Below are 16,078 nucleotides of genomic sequence, written 5' to 3' on the forward strand. Positions count from 1 at the left end.
TATGAAAATTTGGAATAATATTAATTGAATTGAAAAAAAAAAAAAAAAAAAATTGAAACTTTGTGGAGGTGGATTGCAAAAATTGAAAATTTGGTGTTCAAATTGAAAAACGTTATCAACTTAAGGGTGTAAACTGTAATTTTCCCTAAGTATTTTATACTTTTCTCTTTCCCACATTCTCTTTCTTTATTCATTTCTCTCTCTTTCATCCAAGAGCAAGTACATGCTTGAGAATGAAATAAAAGAAAATTATTTATATGATATAAGAAAAGAAGAGAAAATTAGATGTAGAATACATTTGAAAAGTCATTAGTTGGAATTTTTTTTTTTTTTTTTTTTTTTTAAGTTACTTTAGGTTAGTTATCTTAAGATCATTCTTTTAAGAATTATAATTAGATATACATCTTAAATATGTGCTTCAACTAGGGAGGAGATTGAATTCACTTATTAATCGACATACATATGATCATGAACGGAATCAAAAAATTTCATCTGGACGTCGAAGCTTGAATGAAGGACCATGCTTGATTTTACTAAGGATCAAACCTAATTTCAAAACCTAAAGAGTTCCATCCCTGCATCCAATCATTTTCGGTTTACAAAGATCCTCAAGCATATCTCAAACCCTATAGTATAGTATAAAAGTTTTATATATACCAATCTCGATATATAGACATAGAATTCATGATACCAAAGACCCTTAAAAGTTGAACAGCTTTAAACCAATATAGCAAATAATAATAATAATAATTAAAAAATACTAATAATAATAACATAGAATTTCCTTATATCATATCTTAGTGTTGCTCAGCTCTTGTATATAACTTGCTTTCCACTAACCCTAGGATGATCAGCAGAATCTTCTAATCCACGTAAGAGTGCAAGTTGTTAGGTGGGGGCTGAATATGGCAGCCGTGGGTCGCAGTCACCCAAGCCACTTGGTTTGACCTAGAAGATGCCATCTCATATAATTGAATGCCCTTTCAATTCTATAAATATATATAACTAGTGCTGCTCATCAAATGAAAACAACCCAATGGAATGTCGGCAAGGCAAAGGTTGCGCTATATATTTAGCAATTATATATAGGTTAATTTGGATAAATATCATTCGAAAGAGCAACTCACTTATCTAGTGCTTATCTTCAATTCATACAATCCATTAACCATTCGAGACATATTACACGCCATTTTCTCAATTATTATTCAACGGTCTTTTTTGCAAATTCATCAAGGAATTAATGAAATTCGTTGAGAGATATTACACATCCATCTCTTACTCATTTAGTGTCCATCTCTTTTACAAATCTACCATTAAATCTATAGAACTCGCATGTAGGTCTTACAGATTCAATGATAAATTTGCGCATATTTTTGTATGGAGATGGACAAGAGATAGACAAAATGTGAAAAATAAACATTTCTCATAAACTAAATCCAACTATAATGTAGTTAAGTTTTAAAATACAATTTATAATTAACTATTATGGCGGGGCATTACAACACGCGTGTTACAATCCCAACAGATCAAATTCTAACTAATTCATCATTATCAATTCAAATAATATAATAAATTTTCCTTTAATTAGTAAAGTCTAACACTTAAAATATTTGATTGAAATAAGAATTAAATGATTGAGGCAAGCTTTAATTCAAGACTTTTGGTTCTAATACGTTATCAACCCTTCCCTTTGCCAAGTTGAACATATTACTTATGTTTTGGCATATATCTCTTTCTCATTACTGTTATTTAGATTTTTTTTTTTTTTTTTTTTTTTTCATTTTTTTTGATGGATAACTATTTTTTACATCTGAAATTATTATATATAATGATTTTTCCTGGCCGATTAATTCACTTATAAATCTTATATTTGGAATTTAATTTCTTGTTCTCTTTTACTGGGGCAAGTTGTATAATGCTGAGTCCTACCTAATCTGCTTGACTTTTCAAAACTATATTTTAATTTATCCATGATCTCAAAATATTCCAAAACCATATCCCCTGATCATAGACTTTCTAAATTCATTTAGTTTGCCATTATATAACCTACCCTGATTAATCCGTCATTCTTTTAGCTCGTTGATGTTGAGGGCTTTCTTGAGCATGAATCCAAAGAACATTAAAAAGCAGGGTCAATAAATTATCCAAAATATCCGGAGAATAAATGATAGTGAAATGTTAGGAGCCAATAAGTTCTTTATATTTAGCCTATATTATCTTACAAATTCAATAGATCAATCATTAGATTTATGGGGTCCACCATTAATTTATGTAGGGTCCACCATTAATTGAATTTTTGTGTTAGCTTATATCATTCAGCTGTGCATTTTCGGTCCATATTTTTTGCAAATTTACTGTGGTAAAATGTATTTTTAGAATGATTTTTTTATTTTTTTATTTTTTTTGAAAACTTCATTTTGGCCCCCTGAACTTCCACTCGATTTTACAAACTCTCCTGAACTTCCAAATCTCTCATTTTAGACCCATAAACTTTTAATTACTCTCAATGTGGACCCATTTGTCAGATTTTAAACGTTATATGACGTTTATACCTCTGACTTTTGTATAAAATTTTTACTTCCAAAACATTTTTTTATTTTTAAAAAAATGAAAATCAAGGACATTTTGGTGTATTTTTAATGACTAAAATTAACGGAAGGATTCCAATTGAGAGTAATTGAAAGTTTAAGGGTCCAAAATAAGAGATTTAAAAATTTATGGATGGTTTGTACAATTGAGTAGAAGTTCAGGAGACCAAAGTGAAGTTTTTCCTTTTTTTTTTTCTTTTTTTTTTATCCTTTTTTTATTTTTAGCTTATGCCCAAAGTTCTATTGCGTGCTTAATATGAGCAAACATGATGTGGACGAGGGGAAGTCAGTCGTCGAGGATGTTGATCCTCATCAGGACAGAACCAGCTCCTTCACAAACCCCCATTTCTTGTACCTTTGGTGTCCCAATTTGCCCACTTTCTTCAAAAGTGCTCTTTAACCGTACGTACGCGCACCATTTATCGGTTCTGAATTTGTTGGTTCCGACTTCCGAAGTAGTAACTTTTGCTATATATTAAACTTGTAAGCTACTTATACAAATTTTATATGCACAATTCATACCACCGTGCTCTACAGTTGATTTACACGGAAATTATATCACGCTCTATATATAGTTTATATTGCACTTAAACCATGTGAGATACCTAAAATCGTAAAAGTCTATCCGCTCTTCAATTGCTTGGCTTAAGAGAGAAAGAGAGAGAGATTTGTTTCATCACTTGCAAATGCGGACAAGCAGATGAATCGAGGACACTTGTGTCCTGCTTAAGAATATCCAGAAAGAGGTTCCAACCCAGTGATCTCAGGCACCTTAACTGTTCTTTTTGAAGCTCACCACAATATTAGAAGTTGCTAAAATGTGACATAGTCACCCACCAAATCTGGCAATCCAGGTGCAATGCAAAGCAACTGCAAAGCCATTTCTTTCTGGCTTAATTAGCACCCTGACCATGACAAATATCCACATGGCAACTGTAGATTGAGCATTGAAATAGAGTAGGACCCACGCTCGTTCCATGCAGCCAATTAAATGCAGATGGGACCAGCCTGCAATTTGTCCAATTGGAAATATCTCCTTTGCATACAGTGTATGAGAGACTATTAGGGTATGCGTGGTTTATTATTATATTTGTAAGGTGGGGTTGGGTTGGGTTGGGTTGGGTGGAAGGAAGTGGTGGTGATCTATGCATAGTTGCTCATAGCTTTGTATTAAATGAGTGAAAAGAAAGAAAGCAACTTGGAGCTTTGTCATCTCTTGCCTGTCTTCCTTCCTCCCTTTCTCTCTCTTTCTCTATAATCAATTTGAGCCCTATCTGATCTTCATCTTTTTTGGGTTTCTTTCTTGCTTCTGCAACTTGATCTTCTTATAAAAACTCCCTTCGTCGGTCTCTATTATGATTTTTGGCTGATCCAGAAGAAGAAGAAGAAGAAGAAGAAGTGGAAGAAACAGGCTGTACTCATGGATCGTTCACTCTTGCCAAAGCCAGATCAGGAGGTCTCAAAAGAACTCAAGCCAGAAAATCAGGCCTCCAAAAGAAGGTGTGTAGGAATACCTTAAAAAAATGTGCTTGCTTTGTTTTTTCAGGCTATTTCTTATCTGTCTGGTTTTATTTGACATTTAATAGCATTTGTTTGTGTACTGTTACAGGAAGGTGGTTCAGAAAACTGTTGTTAAAGTGAGGATTGGAGCAAATGTTGGGAAATTAAAGAATGAAGGGCCACCTTCTGATTTTTGGTCTTGGAGAAAATATGGGCAAAAACCTATTAAAGGGTCTCCTTATCCAAGGTTAATTTACACTCCTTTTCTCATGTCATGCTTAATTTCTTTTTCTTCTTCTTAAGGGCAGAATTGGGTTCCCTTTTCCTCAATTTTTTTTTACCAAAAGTGATACAAGAAAGACTTAATTTCTTCTTCATTTCCCCTCCCCCCAACTTTCTCTCTTACTACCCCTCATGTACAATTCTCAAAGTTTCTTTTACTTTTATTTACTTTCTGCAGGGGCTACTACAGATGCAGCACATCAAAGGGTTGTTCAGCCAAAAAACAGGTAGAGAGATGCAGAACAGATGCTTCAATGCTCATCATCACCTACACCTCCAGCCATAACCATCCAGGTCCTGATCTCTCCACCACCAACTTGATCCAACCACCAAAAGAACCCCAAAACAATTCCAGTGCTGAAGATCTCCCAACATCCACAAAAGAGGAACAGCAAGAGCTACCAGAAGAAGAAGAAGAAGAAGAAGAAGAAGAAGAAGAAAAACAAAATGATCCCATTGTGAGCACCACAGAAAAGGAGCCTGGTGAAGATCATGATTTCCACTACATACAATCCCCAATAAGTGGCTGCCTGGATATAACAGTTAATCAAGGAGAAGACCCCTTCACAGTGCACCTAGAAAAAACCCATGAAACACTGAGTCTTCTCTTGGATGAAGAGCCCCTCTGTTATTCCCAACTCATGAATTTCTCCACACCCTTCTCAGAAGAAAATGACTTCTTTGATGAGCTTGAAGAACTACCCACATCTTCATCCTTCACAAGCTTCATGAGGAGCAATTTTTCCGATGAAAGGATTCCTGTTGTCCCTTCTTGATCCGAGTGTTCTTAGTACTTGCAGCCTTCGAAAAAATGTAGTTATATGTTGTATATGATATACCCACTACCAGTAGTTTTTCTAATTCCCATTTCTCTCTCTCTCTCTCTCCTTTTAATGTGCTCACAAAATGAGAAAGTTACATCACTTTGGCACGAGCAAAGTTAGTGGGTAGATAGATGTGTTTATCTTTTCATCTAGGAGATTGTGATTCAATCCACCGAGTCCCACATACACAAGTAGAGAGTGTATGTGTGGTTGTTTCCTTGTACATATTATTTAAAGATGGCACGAGGATCACGAGTGAATGCTCAAAAGTTCTTTGTGACAAAGCCTTTTTCTCTCTCTTCCTTTAGTGGAGATTACTTCTTTTCTTTTTCTTTTTTTTTTCTTTCTATTTTTCCTTGAGTGGTTGATATGGTGGAATGGATATTTGCCTTTTAGTTGTAGATGTTTCTCTTTTCACTGTTTGTTTAGATTGATTGAGGGATTTGGATGAGGCTACCAAAAAGTCTGATGGTACTTCTGTTTTTAGGTGTTTTGGCAGTTACAGATTCCCTCCACAAAGTGCCAACTACAAGCACCCCTTTTCTTGGGGACGATTGCTTGGCACACCACCCTTCACATAAGAATCCATATGCGCCCTAGTTTGTCAGGACTCTATTTCTTAGACACGTGCGGAGAACGTCAATAGAATCAGAATCTAAGATGCTTATCCATTGCAGTTGAGAGGGAGCAATGTCTCTTATTTGGGCCTTTTAGACCATCACAACAAATCAAAAGATGAAAGTGGCGGCGGCTGTTGGGTTGGACCACCCTCAAGGAGTGGTTCAGGGCGGTTGAAAGGCCAGTTTTGGATGGTTGAACCGTTCTCATTGCTCAACCCACCGTTAGTTTGGGGCTGGCCAAACCACCCCATGGTTAAAACAGGTGGCCAGTCACGATGGTTAGACTAGTCAGATTATTTTGGCATAGCAAAAATTCTTCGCCATCCAACTAGCCAATTTAGCTAAAAAATGGCTAACTTTTACAATGCTAGTCAATTTTGGTTAGCGTTGTTGCTCAATAATGCATAAATATACTAAAAAATTGATAGCTAAAATTATAAAGTGAGGGATTTGACTTACCTGTGACAAAAACACTACATAAGTTCTTTTCAACTGTTTAGATTTAATTTCAAGTTTTTCATGAAAGAATGAGTAAAGTTAAATATGAACCCTTTAAAAAAATTTACCAAAAATCTCCTTTTTTTTTTTTTCTTTTTTTTTTTTTTTAACACCACCTAAGCCAAATCTATAAGTGAGCAGTTTAATAAAAGAAAATGTGATTTACCTAAAATTTGCATGGTCGAATCTGAATGCTCGCAAGTTGGATTTAGGCAAATGGACCGAGGAGGCAGGACGGGTAAGAATTAAAAAAGAAGAAAAAAAAAAGGGCTTGAATGTCATTTAACCGGCACTCCATAAACAAATTATTATATATTTCCTCTAACTTTGTCCCTTATCGTTTGTCATGTAATATGGTATTCAAGTTCCTGTCTTTTTTTTCTTTTTCTTTTTTTTTTTATAATCAAGTTTCTGTCTGTTGGATGCAAAATTTGTCTTCCGTCTATTGGTGGGGTCTGTACCTGTTGCTAAGAAGGGCATTGATTACCAGAGCCAACCTACGCGAAAAAGACACTCACCCCAGATGCTAATGGACACAAGAAATCATTACTTGATTAAACATGGACACCAGAATTTAGAAAGGCAGGAGAGCAAAGCATGGATTTTCATCGAGAGAGAGAGAGAGAGAGAGAGATTTTCATAAAGGAAAAGATTTATCTTCAAACTTTTATGTAGCAAATTAGTATCAGGGAAAAGATCCATTATAAAGAAATAACAATAAATCATTCTCTCACACAGATTAGATTATTAAAGACAAATTACATCTCTAGAATTTGATCTATTTCTCAGGCTTTCAATTCAGATGGAACCAACAGCAAAATTCGAGACACTTACTTCTGTGCTACACAGAACATCAGCATTATGGACTCATTAACTCAGGCACACTGGAAAGATCATTCCCCATTTAATTCATCTATAGAGCCGTGTCCACTGCAGCAGTCAATCAAGAGAAGTTTACACACCAGACTCGACTTCAGCTTCTATTGTAGCTGCCACTGGCTGGAGAGCTTTGAGAGGATTCATAATGACGCCATCTATAAGCCCATATTCTTTGGCTTCTTTTGCACTCATGAAGAAATCCCGGTCAGTATCCTGATTAATCTTCTCAAGACTTTGACCGGTGTGGTAGGAGAGATACCCATTAAGGTTTGCTTTATGATGTAGCATTTCATTTGCCTGAGAATCATGTCTCTCATTCAGGGATGTGTTTATAAGAATACATAATAAGAGTTGAAGACATGATATTTAGATAAATAGCAACTTTAGTTATGGTACTAAGACTGTCCAAAGCATTAATTATGTCACAAGTGGATTTCCATTCCTTCAATTTCTTTATGAGTAATGCTTCTCTTCACACTCATTTTACACCGACCTACGGCCAACATGGCATGCTGCAAGTACCTTTTTATATCAGCTACTTAAAAAAAACAAAAAAAAAAAAACCATTTAAAACACATAACGTCAACTGGTATAAATATGCGTAATAAATGAGTGTGAAGTGCAGCATTACTCTTTTTTTTTATTGTTAGCACTCTAAGAACCAAGCAGACCAACATAAATGATTGTTTCTAAAACATCTAAGTTGATATTCGAAATTCAGAATCGATCACCTCTGGAGACCCCAAACCACTTCATATGCAGCAAACAAGAAAACGGGTTATTCTAAAATGCTAAGGTGGTGCTCAAAACCTTCACAAATCTTAACATCTACTATGTTGGATAAAGACTATCACAAATGTTGGTGGAAGTTACGTTCTACACACAATACGTAAAGCTTCAATTACCACAAAAAACACAAACATAATAACATTCCAGCGGTCTTAGACCAAAGGCATCAAGATGTTATTAATTAAGAAGAAAAAAATAAAAGTTATAGGAAAAAGGTACAGAAAGCCAGAAAGCAAGCACACCTGAATATCTATGTCGGTTTGTCCACCTTGAGCTCCACCAAGAGGCTGATGGATCATTATTCTTGAGTTTGGCAAACTGTATCTTTTTCCTTAGGTAATGCAGCAGAAACAATCTCTTTATCAAACTCAAGTAACATAAATAATGAAACGGAACCTCTATCAACTACAATACAAGTCAAAGGAATCATTTACCTATAGTCCCAGCACTAAGCAAGAAAGCCCCCATACTGCTCATGGAAAAACAAAGATATATCCATCAACATTTTGGTTTGAGCGGATGAGCGAAAATTACAAAGTATTCTCATTAACTGTGTTTTGTGAACTTTGAAAATATTTTCATTAATAATTTTCAATATTTGGATAAGATGTATACTCTTACATGAATAAAATGTCAAGCAGCTTTTTCAGGAACTTAAATGGAGAAAGTTAAAGAGTAACATGAGCTTATTTATTAACATATAGTTTTTTGTTTTTTGTTTTTGGGACAAGGGTGTAGGAAAAAAAAAATAGCATCAACTACATTTATACTACTTTAGGAGAACAACCAACAGCAAGCACAGAAAAGGATCTTCATCAACCTTCTCATATACTAATTTGATTGCACTGACCTGCAACATATGCAAATGCATTACATGCATATAGAGAGAAGTAGTTATTGGAAGGATCTTCTTTTAGCATATTATAATGGAACATTTTTCTTATTCCAGAGCCATCAAGATCGGCAAAGAGCACTTCAAACACCAGAAATTATACGTCACTATGAGAAGTAATGCAAGACAACACAATCATCTCATCAGAAAAGAACTATCATAGAATCCGTGAGATTGCATGAGGAACTTGTCACCAAAGCAATGCATGCTTTCATCGAGGAGATGAGACCTTAACAAATATATTTCCATATCCCCAATCTCTACAAGCTCATTGCATCCAATACCAATTAAAATCTAGATCGCACATGCTGCTTCACCTATTAAAGGCTTCGACAACAAAGAACCTTAACAAATGGAAATCTCATTTTTGCTAGCCAATTATGATCAATAAGCTGGGCCAAGAATTACCTCAAATCCAAACCAGCAACCACACTCAAAAAGATATAGGAAGAAAAGAACATGAAAATTGAGCAAGAGAAACAGAATGTTAAACCTTAATCAAATCAAGATAAATATTTTTTTTTTTTTTTGATAAGTAATAAGAAGTTTTATTAAAGAAAGAGAAAAATCAAGATAAATATATCCATCTGCCTAAAAGGGAAAAGCAAAAACTAAATTAATAAGTACATTTGTTAGGCAGAAAGAATTTTGGAATAAATTTGTACAACTTATAAAGGTCCCCTTTTATTCTAAGTTTATATATGGAAGTTCCATTAGAAGTTTAATAGGCATGCTAAAGAAATTAGAGAGAGAGAGAGAGAGAGAGAGAGAGAGAGCAGTGCTGAATCTTGTACCTAGCTGCTAATCCAACACAAACAGTTGAGACATCAGGCCGGATATGCCTCATCGTGTCAAATATGGCCATACCTAAGTAAATGAAAAGGCAAGTCATACAATCAAAAGGCAAGCATACCCCACAAATATAAATGAACAAGATAGTGGTTGAAATGCACAGTTTTTAAAGATGTATATTACCGGCAGTAACTGATCCTCCAGGAGAATTCACATACATGACAATGTCCTGCTCAACACACCAGAAAATGCACCAACCAGTTAACCACTTGCACAGGTCTATTTAACTATTAATATTATCATAGGAAAATATAAGAGGCCGGGAGAGAGAGCGAGAGAGAGAGAGAAAGAGAGAGAGTTAAAGCCAAATTTAAAGAGAGAAAGAGAGAGATTTATAAAATAAAAAATAAATAAATAAATTTTTTTAAAAAAAAAAAAAAAAAACAACAACAACAACATACTAGAGCAAATGACAAAAGATGATTATTTGATGTTACACTGCTTAATTATGGATGGCTCATCCAACAGGAACTTGACAATGATAGACCAGATACAAGCCAGTACATTGGGGTTTTGGGGGGAAGAGAGAGAGAGAGAGAGCAGACCTTATTAGGGTCCATGGCATCAAGATACAGAAGTTGAGCAACTATTATGTTTGCCATATCGTCATCAACGGCTCCACCACAACGTATGATTCTCTAACAGTCGATTAAACAGGAATATCAAAAGTTAAGAGAGACTAACCAGCACTTCACTACTCAACCTGAAGCAAGTACAACAAAAACCAAACCTACTCCCTTACATGCTGAAAAAGCTGACTTATAACACTCTGGAAGCGCTCTTGTACCATTGGGGGCGGCCCTTGGCCTTGCGCATATGCAGGGAAGTATGGAGAAGATGGGACTTTCATGTCGTCTCTAAAATATCATATTTGAAATTTATCAAAAAATAAAAATAAATAACAAAAGAACAATAAGATATGTGCGCATTCCAGATTTTGTTAAATTTTTAGATTTTTGACACCATTAGGCTGGTTGGATCTCTTGTATACTTTTCATTTGCGAGGGCTTTGCCTCTTCTTCTAATCAATTATTATTCATCAAAAAAATGTGTATTCCAAACATAGATAAAAATCATGTACTCGTGCATAAATCTGCATATAAAAGTTACCTTATGGACCAAATCCCCTGCCGAGAGCTCCTCTCTGGCGTCCAAAACTCACCAGAATACACTGCTTTCACATGAGAACTCCTGAGGTTCTTTCCATTACCAACCAGCTTCCTTAATTTCCTGAAAACCGTATAAAACTAAGTGTTATGTTTGATCACCAAAGAAATGGATCAAAAGATACATCAAACAAAAATCTTTTAGTTGCACTCTTTGCCTGGTTGCGAAAAAAGTGTAAGAAAACCGATAAATAAATAAAATATTATAAAACAGAGAAAAAATAGGCCAACCTTAATAGCTCTACTGCTCTAAGACATGGATTTTACTCGTCTCCTCAGCACAATAGCAACAAACAGTTCTAAATTTTCAAAATAATCATGAATATTCTTTGTCTTTTGTCAACATTTTCTCAGGAACCAAACAGAACCTAATGCAAATTCCAAACTTTCAACTTCACTGAACGGATAAAAAAATACCCCAAAAAAAAAAAAAAAGATGAACAACAAACAAATACAAATTTCCCAATTTTACGCAAACTACTAATTTACTCGAATTTGCATAAAACAGAAATTAAATTTCTTTTCTTTTCTTCCCTTTATTTTTTCTCATCAACCCAAAAAATAATTATTATTGTACGGACAAAAAGAGTACCTGAAACGAAAGGGCTCTACAGGGAGAGAGAGCCTCTGAAGGTCCGCGCCGGAGCTAGGGTTAGCCGAAAAGCTTAGAGAGTTGAATCTGAGCGACGAGGCCGAGGTAGTTGAAACGCACGTCTGGGCCATTTCTCTCTCTCTCTCTCTCTCTCTCTCAAACAAACTTTAGAGATATGGTTCTGTGAAGAAGTTGCGGCAAAATTCGTAGCCAATTGTTTTATCGCCTTATCTGCTAAAACGAGAAGCTCACGGCGGCGAACAACGGGGATTGATGCACACAGTGGAGTGTACCAGTACGTAAAGAAAGAGCCTCAAGTATCTTTCAGCTATCCAATTTACGGTTTTGCCCTCAATTTCCGTGGTTTCTTTTCCCTGATATTTTGGATTAAATTACAAGGCTAAATAATAATTTCAATTTTATTTTAAAGGAAAACCCTGTTTTTATATATATATATATATATATATATATAATAAGTTTTTTGCATAATTGTGCCAAAGAAATTCTTACCACCTCAAATTAACATTTGTCAGGCAACTCTTACATGCTTAATCACATGCTCTAAAATTGAATCTCAATTTAATATATTGAATAAAAAAATTGTAACCCAGTTTGAATGAAAAATATATTAAAATTATTTGTACACGGAATGATGGAAGTAATGAGTGAGATTAAAAAAAAAAAAAAAAATTATTTGAATGAATTTATTCAAACATCTAATTGGCTCCGATTTCTTAATAGATTTTACATAATTTTTTTTTTTTTGAGATTTGTTCATATGCTAGAATTAGATACCTAAACCAAGTTCCTCCTCCACGGTAAATTAGAGTATGTTTAAGATTGCGTTTGAAAAATAGAGTTTTTAAATCAAAAAACATTTTTTGTCAAAAGCTTCATTTTCAAGCTTTTGCTAAAAAGTATTTTTCATTTTTTTTTTTTTTTCATTTTTGAACTTTTTGGATCCTTAAAAGTGTTTATAATTTTTTTCTACCAAATAAGTACTTTTTTATTCAAATAAATTTTTTGAATGTTAAACGCACTTTTAAGCCTATCAAACACACACTCAAACATGCCCTTAAGACATTGATATCACTATATCACACAAGTTCCTCATTTGGTTGACCACTCCCTAATTCTTGAACTCAATTTTTGCGTAGGAAGAGCATCCATTTTAAGATCCGAAGCCCCAACAATTTTTCCATCCGAATTACTAACAATCTAGACAACAAAATTGTTAGGAATCTCTATTCCCACTTTAGAGCAATAGATCCGAGTCAAAAAGGATCAAAAGAAGAAGAACATCGTACAGAGTACCATCCCAACCATCAAAATCACTGACTTCTAGAATGTGAAAAATGGTTGCTATGAATTATAAAGCTGTATAAATACAGCAAGTGAACAAAACATACTTTGTAATCTGAATTTCCCTCTCTACATCAAGCTCAAAAATATGATCTTTCACCAATCTCCGAATACAAGATATACTAATATACAGGTGCATGGGTTCCTGCATGCTGCATACAGGCTAGAGCAATGTACTCCGCAGCATTAGCAGGGAGTTGCAGGCAGCATCTTTTCCTGAACTGCCTTGTAGCACTGGAGACTACAAAGAGGAAGCTGAGACTTCGAATCTCGATACTTGTATGGATTAGTACAAGATGGACCAGCGCAGTTTTCGCGCGGAGGAGGATAACTGAAAATCAATACCAAAAACATTTTCAGGCCATCAGGCAAGAGACATTGATGATGTAGAGCCGTTGTGCATCAGCATGTACAAATTTCCAAGTGTAGATGGAGGAGGATCATACCTTTTGGGTTTGGAGTCAAATATGCTAGGGAGACCAATATCCTCAGAAAATGTCACTGTAGTCCCAGTAGGACCCATTATCAATCTAACGGTGTTAGATGCAATCGTCAAAGCATTGGCAGCCCTCTCCTGTAAAAGAATGATGTAACAGAAATTAACAAAATAGCTTTGTAGAATTGTAGCAAAACTAGAGAGAGAGTTCATCTAACACTTTCCAGTACCTGTGCCAATTCTTCGCGACGCTTCTTCAATTTATCTTCCTGCTTTTTCCGGCTAGATTCTTGACCAAGAATTTTTCTGATAGCCTCAGCCTACAAATATTCAATCAATAGTAACTGTTTCCGTCACTTCTGATATAAGCTGTAAATTAGAAAGGCATAAGTGAAATTATATAGTGAACAAAAACAAACCTCAGATTCCCGAGCAGCTTTCTCGACCTGCATCCTACGTCTTTGAGCAGCCTCAGATTTCTTTAGCTGTTGCTCTAATTCTGAAAGTTTCTCCTTTTGCCCTGGGATCAATAAAGGTGGAAATTTACAATTAATAATCCTCTACTATAGAATTCAAAAAGTTCAAGATGTAAAAAGGCATCACAGAGATGAATGCTCACTTCTTGGTGGGGCAGGAGGCAGTCCATTTGGAAACTCAATTAAACTTGTACCAGGTGTTGCATCTCTGCTTGACTGAAGGGCCCGTTGACGTGTTGTGAGAGTCATTTCCCTCTTATTATCCATTAAAGAATCCACAGATTCCTTTCTCTGCTTCTTCTTTTTGTTACCATCAAGTTCACCATCAGATCCTGACTCTCCTTCTTCCTCATAATCTGTGTCCTCAGATACTCTATCTGATCTGGACCTCTTAACATCTTTGCCTAACCTTGATGACCCACCATTTTCCATATTAGATACCCTAGAAAATTTCTGGTGTTTCTTGCTTGATTCTTCGTTGTCTTCTTTAGTTCCAGTCTTAGACTTCGAAGTTTTAAGCTTCTCCAGGTACCGAATCTCATCATCCTCCTCATCATCACCAAATTCTGTGTCAAGTACACGCCTCTTAGGGACCCGCCTGCTCTTACGAACTGGTTCAAATTTGTCTCCTTGCTTACCAGATGCACTCTTTCCAGACTGCTTCCCCGTCAAAGACTCTTCCTTCACAAGACTAAAACCACCTCTAGAGAAATCCTTCCATGGAATTCCTTGTAAGCCACTCCTCTTAACTAGGGGAGAGTGGTTATCGTCTGAATTTTCCTGCAATAGAAAAGTTTTTAATGATGAGATTATGCTGGAGTCTATATGTTACTCAATCAAAAGAGCAACTATTATGGTGAAACACCAAAATATTAACATAGAAGCTATTCCTCCATAAAGGTTTAAAAAATTTTATAGTAAGCAGCAAAATTTACGCCACAGGATCATCCCAGAATCAAGCAGATTATAAAGAATAGGTCAATCTATCTACTAAGAAGTTTCTCATACGATGTAAAATGCCAACTCAAAATTTTGAACAATCCCGACAAGGAATGCTTTAAGGACCAATTACATATGCCTCATTGTTTTTGCCTCACATAACTTTCGTTTTAAGGACCTTAAAACAATGTTCAATACATGGAAAATGAAACTATTATAGAAACGAGAAAGAGAATGGCACAATTTACTAACTCAAGCTTAAGAGAACATCCGTTAGATACCTGAAGATTCTGTTTCTGGCGCAGCCTTGAGACATCTGAGGATCGAGAACTCTTTGAAGAAGACCCACCTCCTACTGCACCATTAGAAGCGGTGTTGGCTTGAATTGTTCGTGTGACACCACAAACCTTAAGCTTAACCTTTTTAACCTTGTTCTCATTTCCTGATCCATCTAGTGAGACTCCCGCCTGCCCTGAACTCAGACTTTCACCATTCCTCCCACCATATATGTCCACATTTCTTGGCTCTGATTCAAACCCATCCTTCAACTTGCTACTGTTTTTCCAGTTAGCAGGGGCAAGGACACCTTCACTACTACGTCTGTTATTAAACCCACTTCGGCCCGACATCTTATTGTAAAATGCATTGAATCCTCCATCTTTTTTATTCTTTTCATAGAGTTTTTCGCTTTCAGTCCCAGCAGCAGAAGGAAACTTTGACACACATTGATTAAGATTTAATTCTTTCCTCCTAGAATTAGTATCTCCACTAGCATTCTCTTCACTAGAGACCTTGCTTAAATCATCTGAAGGTGGTGTAGAAGATAAGGGTGAATTATCATGACCTTCATCCAGTGGCTGTGAATCAGGCCGAGGTCGGCGATAAGTTTGAGTCCTTTTCTTCCTTACAGGATTGCTGATACCATTATACCGAGAACCACCAAACTCATCCATGAAAGGAAATGTCGTTATTGCTCACTTCTTGTAATGCTGCTACTTCAAAGGGGATGAGATGGAAAATAGCAATAATAACAAAGTACTCCAGCAACTTCCAAAATGCTACAACATATAAATAAAAACTATTAGGAATTATACTCAACATTTCCTAACTAAGTCTTCATCGCATAAGAATAAGAAGGGAAGTTGGAGGGACGTGATTTACACTAAGACTTTATAACATAAGATCCACAATAACAATTACAAGAAGAAATAAGTTACTAACACTTGCTGTAACCCAAAATGGATAAAAAGGAAAACATGAAATAGGGATTTTTTAAAGAGGGTAGATACTCGACAAAGCTCCCCAATGTCGACAAGAGAAAACCAAAAATTTCAAAAAATGAGCTCCCATACTAACAGATCCAGATATGTAAGGAAGAAGAGT

General features: G+C 35.5%; 3 protein-coding genes across 3 annotated transcripts in view; 1 reads left to right on the forward strand and 2 right to left on the reverse strand.

Moving 5' to 3' along the window:
• Positions 1 to 3,724: 3,724 nt before the first annotated feature.
• On the forward strand, positions 3,725 to 5,478 carry LOC132171006 (probable WRKY transcription factor 65). The gene is made up of 3 exons (XM_059582199.1): positions 3,725 to 4,088; positions 4,198 to 4,335; positions 4,549 to 5,478. The coding sequence occupies exons 1-3, from the start codon at positions 4,009 to 4,011 to the stop codon at positions 5,144 to 5,146; spliced, it is 816 nt and encodes a 271-aa protein (XP_059438182.1). The 5' UTR covers positions 3,725 to 4,008; the 3' UTR covers positions 5,147 to 5,478.
• A 1,466-nt stretch (positions 5,479 to 6,944) lies between these two features.
• Positions 6,945 to 11,778, reverse strand: LOC132172032 (ATP-dependent Clp protease proteolytic subunit 5, chloroplastic). The gene is made up of 9 exons (XM_059583457.1): positions 11,483 to 11,778; positions 10,835 to 10,954; positions 10,467 to 10,581; positions 10,270 to 10,362; positions 9,848 to 9,893; positions 9,667 to 9,739; positions 8,415 to 8,449; positions 8,223 to 8,311; positions 6,945 to 7,488 (listed from the first exon to the last, which is right to left on the reverse strand). The coding sequence occupies exons 1-9, from the start codon at positions 11,611 to 11,613 to the stop codon at positions 7,267 to 7,269; spliced, it is 924 nt and encodes a 307-aa protein (XP_059439440.1). The 5' UTR covers positions 11,614 to 11,778; the 3' UTR covers positions 6,945 to 7,266.
• A 1,053-nt stretch (positions 11,779 to 12,831) lies between these two features.
• The window catches only part of LOC132170600 (actin cytoskeleton-regulatory complex protein pan1), a 4,334-nt gene continuing 1,087 nt past the window's right edge, over positions 12,832 to 16,078 (reverse strand). Inside the window, exons 2-7 of the mRNA XM_059581629.1 lie at positions 14,977 to 15,753; positions 13,900 to 14,536; positions 13,700 to 13,800; positions 13,511 to 13,600; positions 13,291 to 13,418; positions 12,832 to 13,175 (exon numbers count right to left, since the gene is read on the reverse strand). Of these exons, the coding sequence (XP_059437612.1) occupies positions 13,031 to 13,175; positions 13,291 to 13,418; positions 13,511 to 13,600; positions 13,700 to 13,800; positions 13,900 to 14,536; positions 14,977 to 15,648 (1,773 nt within the window). The 5' untranslated portion in view covers positions 15,649 to 15,753 and the 3' untranslated portion in view covers positions 12,832 to 13,030. The remainder of the gene's footprint in view (positions 13,176 to 13,290; positions 13,419 to 13,510; positions 13,601 to 13,699; positions 13,801 to 13,899; positions 14,537 to 14,976; positions 15,754 to 16,078) is intronic.

This window comes from Corylus avellana, chromosome ca2 (assembly GCF_901000735.1).
Source record: "Corylus avellana chromosome ca2, CavTom2PMs-1.0".
In the NCBI taxonomy this organism is placed as follows: Eukaryota; Viridiplantae; Streptophyta; class Magnoliopsida; order Fagales; family Betulaceae; genus Corylus; species Corylus avellana.

Coding starts and splice junctions, on each gene's coding strand:
- LOC132172032 (XM_059583457.1), bottom strand. CDS start 11,613: ATGGCCCAGACGTGCGTTTCAACTACCTCGGCCTCGTCGCTCAGATTC. Junction 9,894..10,269: donor ATGCCATGGACCCTAATAAG/GTCTGCTCTCTC, acceptor TGTGTTGAGCAG/GACATTGTCATGTATGTGAA. Junction 8,450..9,666: donor TGTGTTGGATTAGCAGCTAG/GTACAAGATTCA, acceptor TTCCATGAGCAG/TATGGGGGCTTTCTTGCTTA.
- LOC132171006 (XM_059582199.1), top strand. CDS start 4,009: ATGGATCGTTCACTCTTGCCAAAGCCAGATCAGGAGGTCTCAAAAGAA. Junction 4,089..4,197: donor AATCAGGCCTCCAAAAGAAG/GTGTGTAGGAAT, acceptor GTACTGTTACAG/GAAGGTGGTTCAGAAAACTG. Junction 4,336..4,548: donor AAAGGGTCTCCTTATCCAAG/GTTAATTTACAC, acceptor TACTTTCTGCAG/GGGCTACTACAGATGCAGCA.